The sequence below is a fragment of the Condylura cristata genome, unplaced genomic scaffold (genome assembly GCF_000260355.1).
Source record: "Condylura cristata isolate star-nosed mole 26May11 unplaced genomic scaffold, ConCri1.0 scaffold00023, whole genome shotgun sequence".
Taxonomy (NCBI): Eukaryota; Metazoa; Chordata; class Mammalia; order Eulipotyphla; family Talpidae; genus Condylura; species Condylura cristata.
In genome coordinates this window covers 25,574,736-25,581,075 of record NW_004567124.1, presented here as the reverse complement: position 1 = coordinate 25,581,075, position 6,340 = coordinate 25,574,736, and the positions used below count along the sequence as shown (strand labels likewise).

Genomic DNA, 6,340 nt, shown 5'->3' with positions numbered 1-6,340 from the left:
GTGGCGGCGGCAGTGGCGGTCCCACTGGCAGGCGGGCAAGAGGGGAGTCCGGGCGGCGTCCGGCGTGGGAGCCGGGGGACCACCATGGTGAAGAAGCGGAAAGGCCGGGTGGTGATCGACTCGGACACAGAAGACAGCGGCAGCGATGAGAACTTGGATCAGGTGAGGGCAGGCCGCGAAGGCGCGGGCTGGCGGAGCGGGAGGGCTGAGTCCGGGCCACGGGAGCCGGGAACCGGCGGGGCCCGGGGCCTCCCGCCGGAGCGCCAGACCCGCCCCGAACCCTGACCGCGGCTGCCGCCTCCTTTCTGTCCTCCCCGCAGTGCCGGGCGCCCTCGGAGTCCGGCCCGGGCCTGGAGCCCCAACCCGGAGATCTTGGCGCCTTGGGCGGGGAGGCGGGGCAGGGACCGGGCTGGTGGGCCTTGGGCTCGGGGGACCCAAAGGGCCGGTGATCTGCCCCGACCAGATCAGGCCTGCGGGCTGCAGGCCAGGTTGTTCCGGCCCGGAGAGATAGGAAGTATAGTCCGCCAACCCGGGAGGCTAGGAGGTTTTGGAGGAGGTGCATGGGTGAGCGTGGGGCATTGAAGGGGAGAGGCCCGAGAAGGTCCGGGCTCAGAAGATGAAGTTTTTCTGGCTGGGGGTGTGGACAGAGGAGGGACACCCGTGTATGTGCCAGGCATCTTTGCTGTGCTTGGCGAGGAAGGCGTACATGGGACACCATTCTGTTTGGCAAGTAGTATCATTTGTGGTTGAGTATGGTCCTCGTTGGGATGTTAGGCCGAAGAAAACTCGTGGGAATCAGAAAGAGGGCAGAAGTGGAGAAATATATAGGGCGCCACGGAGGTACTGTGTCCAAGGCCTTTTGGTCCTTTCCATGCAATTCTTCCTGACTTGAAGACTCTGCAGGGACCACTGAAAGTAACTTTAGCGTCAGTGCCTTGAGGTTGTTTGAGGTGTTTATATAGTCTAGTATACACTAAACTGTAGGATGGAAGCTGTCTTTTGCTCTGGTGATACCAGGATATACAAAGAGGGTTTTCTTCCATGTTCTGTGAATAAAATGTTATAAAGAATATGCAAGAGTTGAGCAGAGAGATTACTGATCGTAGAATCTGAAATTTCGAGTTCTAGGCTGGCCTATGATACTTTAAGGCCATGCACTTTGGTCTTAGCTATAAGATCCAGATATGACATCAGTTTTGTCTGTCTTATTGGGCTATTGTAAGGATCAAGTACTTGTAAGAATTAACTTGGTACAAGAACTTGCATACTAAAGCTTTCATTTCAGTGACTTGTTGGGAGACATGGGGATCTTTTGTGTTAGATCAGAGGTCTCAGACTAAAATAGTAGGATATTAAAAAGGGAAGACTTAAGGAGAAGGGCCTGAAAATGTGTTGAAAACAGGTCTGTTTTGAAAATGATGGTATGGAGTTAGGAAAATAGTAGGACTAGTGAAGAACTGTCAAAGGAATAGAGGTCTTGTTTTGGAATAGGAATTATAAAATAAGTTGAAAATCTTCTAATTGTGAAAGGCTCCTAAGCTTACAAAACTATAAAAAGATATTCTTGATTGGGAACGTTTGTTTGATAATTTTAGACTGATACTTAGGAGGACTAGAACTTTATCATTATTATTTTTACAATTTTCTGATCTAGACATGTAGATGTTTCTGGTTATAAATTTACCTGACATTTAAATAGTGCCAGGGGTGAAGTAGTTATCTTAATTAAGTTTACATTTTTTAAGTTTTCAAGTTATGGTGAAGTTAGTATCATTTCCCCCATGGTATACACAGGGAAAACAAGTTGAAGTAATTTCCTAGATTCACACAACTTATATGTGGTAGAGTTAGAATTTGAATCCAAATATGCATGACTACAGGCCTATATGCTCTTTTCTTCCAATATACCAACTTAACCTACTGGTTTTTTTTCATGTTGCAAAATAAGAATAATGTTTCATGATGTTTCATATTCCACATTGCTAGAAATCATAAAGTACATTGAATAATTTAGAGAAAATTGGTACATCAATTAAACATATTATTTGGGGAACTCCCTCAGTAAAGCAGTGTTAAAATTTCTGTGCTGATGATATATTTCTGTGCTTAGTGATTTTCCACAGAATTCTGACAAATAAAATGAATTGAAAGTTTCCTTATGTCATAGAGATTTTAGCTGATCTACAGCTTTTTCAAAGTGGGAACTATAGGGGATTGCAACTTTAAAGCCAACTCTTAAGGAATAAGTATTAAATGTGTCTAATACCTAATACACTTTAACAGCAATTTCAACTTCTTTCTCTTCAACTACTTGTTGGCCTTTTTTTATTGGATGGAAACCTGATCAAAATTCCCTTACCCTGCACATCTTGAAAGAGCCCCTATCTGTTCAGGCTCTCAGGAGTTAAAGAAAAAGATCCATGCCCTCTAGAAGTTTTCACTAAAGACTTTCAGAAGATTTTCATTACCAGCCTGTTTTTCAGCCACCGCAGCACAAGTTCCATCTCCAGCCAGGGAGCTGACCCACGCGTCATGGCAGACCTCTCCTGACCTGCCCGCTGCTCTGCCCTCAGTAGTGTATTTCATTCAATCCACCTGTTCTGCTCCCCACTCTGTCTCTGGTGAATCCTCTCACCGCCCCTGCACCTCTGGCCTGTGCCCCAATTCTGTATGCATAAATAAATAAATCTTTAAAATTTTATATAAAGAGGGTCCTCCCTGGTGGTGCAGCGGCTTAAAGCACAGCACAAATTGGCTAAAGCCACTTCACCATGAGTTCGATTCCCCACCCCGGAGCTTACCAACATGGCATGGCAGGCTCTTCTGACCCACTCGCTGCTCCCCTCACAGTGTACTTTGTCATCTGACTATTCTGCTCCTCACTCTGTCTCTGGTGAATCCTCTCACCACCCCTGTACCTCTGGCCTGTACCCCAGTTCTGTATGCATAAATAAATAAATCTTTTTTAAAAATAATATAATAGTTTATTTTTACATGATTTTGTACAAATTTTTTCATCTCAATTGTAATCCCCATGGGTTTCCCATCATCAAGTCACCCATGTGCCATCACCATAGTCCAGTCCAGCGCACTTCCCTCCCCCCACTGTTTTTGATCCCATTCCCCATTCCACCCACATAAAATGTCTCTGGTATATAGCTGTTCATTATAAATAAATAAATCTTTTTAAAAAATTAAATAAAGGGAGAGAGTCTTTAGGAATCTTCAGAACAAAATTAATACATTCTGGGCCTTTTCCTGTCCAAGATACCTTGGGCCGCTCCAACTAGTTGAGTCTTCATTGATTATATTAATTACACTGTATTTACTATTGATTGTATGGTCCTTGTGGAAAAGAACAAACCAGACACATCTCTGAATGTCTGGTTTGAGAATGGAGCACAGTAAGGAGGTCCTTTGTCCCTAGGTTTTCCAGAAAGGGATCTAAGTCATTATGTCAGAAGTATTGTGTCCACCTAGGCCTTTTCTTTCTTTCTTTTTATTTTAAAAGGGCAGGTTTGTTAGAAAGAGAGAGGCACCTGCACAGTCATAAGTAGGCAGAGAGCTACTCTTAGTTCGTAATGCAGGTGAGGCAAATGAGCCTTCTCTGCTGGTTTTTCCCTGATGGAGGGAGGAGGAGAATGTGTGCAAGAAGCTGCTGGGTGCTAACTTAGCAATACTCCATCAGAGCTCCCACCCTAGTCCTACTGAGTAAGACCCTCAGGAGGTAGAACCCTGGACTCTGCATTTTTACCAGCTATAACCCAGATGCTTATTTATATTAATGGTTGGGAACAGTCTACTTGCAAGTATTTTCAGACACCTCAGTTTGGGAGAGAACGGAGGCAAAAATGCTGTGTTTTCACAATCTCTAAAACCATTTGAATTGTTGGGATGCTTTTTACTGAAAGCTATTTCCTTTTTTCCTTCCATCTTGATGGGAAGACCTACGTAGTAATTGAGTCAGAGTAGTTTAAAATTTAACTTTTCAAAGTTTGTTTTTTTTATAGTTTGTTTTTACATCATTTTGTGCCTTTTTTCCATCTCAATTGTTATCCCCATGGACTTCCCACCACCAATCCACCTGTGTGCCATCACCATAGTCCAGTGCACTTCCCCCTCATTTTTTAATATATATATATATATATATAATCGTTTATTTTTACATCATTTTGAGCATATTTCCATCTCATTTGCAATCCCCTTGAGCCCCCCCATTTTTGATCCCATACCCCACTCCACCCCCATAAAATGTCTCTGGTATATAGTTGTTCATTATTATTATTATTATATTCACCCCTGGTCCTTTATGCTCCTGCCATGAGTGAAACCATTGGTATTTTCCCTTTTCTTTCTGGCTTATTTCACTAAGCATGATCCCTTCCAGCTCCATCCATGTTGCTGAAAAAGGCATGAGTTTATCTTTTTGATGGCTGAGTAATATTCCATTGTGTATATGTACCACATCTTTTTAATCCAGTCATCTACTTTTGGGCATTTGGGTTGATTCCATGTCTTTCCAGTTGTAAATAAAGCAGCAATAAACATGGGTATGGAGGTGTCTTTTTTTTTTTTTTAAGATTTATGTATTTATGCATTCAGACCTAGGGTACAAGCCAGAGGTGCAGGAGCCATGAGAGGATTCACCAGGGACAGAGTGGGGAGCAGAACAGGCAGATCATCAAAGTACATTGCTGAGGGGAGCAGCAGGCGGGTCAGGAGATGTCTGCCAGGTCAGGAGATGTCTGCCGTGCCATGTGGTCACCTCTGGGACAGGCGGGGATCGAACTCATGTTGAAGTGGTTTTTAGCTTCTGAGTGCTGTGCCAGCAGGGAGGGCCGCAGGTGTCTTTCTGAATCAGTGTTTTTGTGTCCTTTGGGAAGATACCTAGGATTGGTATTGCTTGGTCATATAGAAGCTCCATTTTTAGCAGTCTGAGAAACCTCCAAACAGTTTTCCTTAGTGGTTGTACTGCTGTGCATTCCCACCAACAGTGCAGGAGAGTTCTCAAAAGCTTTTTTAAAAAATCTCAGACCTCTGAGAATTGGAAAGATTTCTTTTAATTTGTCATCTGATGATAATGACCTTGTTTTTAATGTTGGCCATATCTCATCATTTAAAATTGCCTTTGGTACCTCCTGGGTGAAATATAACACAGTTTGAAGCAAATCTTTAAGCTCCCCTCCATTATGTACTTGAATGGGAATAATTTAGATCATTTTATCTTTATGGAATAGTATTTATGCAGTGGGTTCATTCTATAAAATGAAAACCATCCAAGAAAATAAAGAAACCTGAGTTCTCTTCAGAACAATGGAACTCAGTATATGTAAAACATTACTCTGCCTTTCTAAAAAAATTGAGCTACATCCATACTGGGATTCTTTATTTCATAATTTCTTAATTAAAATGATCATTATATTTTCATATCCTGTTTTCCAATAGTTTATCTTTGGGAAAATAGACCTCTTAAGTATTTTCTAGGAAATATTTTCAGGCATCATATGTAAAAAATGTTATTGTTACAAACAAAGTATCCTTCCATAAACATTCCACGTAAAAGTTGAAATTTTTGTTTTGTTTTAAATATATTTATTTATACATACAGAACTGGGGTACAGGCTAGAGGTGTGGGAGCAGTGAGAGGATTCACCAGAGACAGAGTGGGGAGCAGAACAGGCAGACTGAAATACACTGCTGAGGGGAGCCGGGCAGGTCAGGAGAGGTCTGCCGTGCCATGTGGATCACCTCCTGAGTCACCTCTGGGCCAGGGATCAAACTGGTGCTGAAGCTGCTGCAGCTAGCATACAATGCTGAGCTTTAACCTGCTGCACCACCAAGGAGAGCCAAAGTTGAAAAGTTTTAAAAGTTGTTTTGTCCTTAATATGGCCTTTGTACTAGTGAGAACAAAGTTTGGTCAGTATGAACTTGTTAGAAGTGTCAGTGTTGACTTGTAAGGTTTTAAATTTGTGTCATAATGTTGCATCTAGCTTAATGTAACATTTGCTATTTTACACAGCTTTTCTTTATAGTGTCTGTAGGTGCCAGGAAGATTTATTCCCACCTGAGTTTTAGCAGTGACTTAGAAAAAATTCAAAGCCCATCTTTTGACACCAGTTTTGTTAATGTAGTTCTAGCCCCCTTCCTAGACTATAGTTCCTCAGTGGCAGAGATTATCTTCCAACAAAATTATTAGTGCTATATACTAGGGCTATCAGGTAAACAAAATGGAAATTCTTTCCATCTTCAAGGAGTTTAAAATAGGGAGGGAGAAAAAGAGGGGCAGGCATAGGATTTGCTCAGCGATTGTGCTACCCAAGAAAGAGCAAGGATACTTGTA

At 42.4% G+C, this 6,340-nt stretch overlaps 1 protein-coding gene across 1 annotated transcript in view; it reads left to right on the top strand.

Annotated features, from left to right (window-relative positions):
- The first annotated feature begins 6 nt into the window (after positions 1–6).
- RTF1 (Rtf1, Paf1/RNA polymerase II complex component, homolog (S. cerevisiae)) overlaps positions 7–6,340 on the top strand; it is a 53,264-nt gene continuing 46,930 nt past the window's right edge. Inside the window, exon 1 of the mRNA XM_004687896.2 lies at positions 7–162. Within this exon, the coding sequence (XP_004687953.1) occupies positions 85–162 (78 nt within the window). The 5' untranslated portion in view covers positions 7–84. The remainder of the gene's footprint in view (positions 163–6,340) is intronic.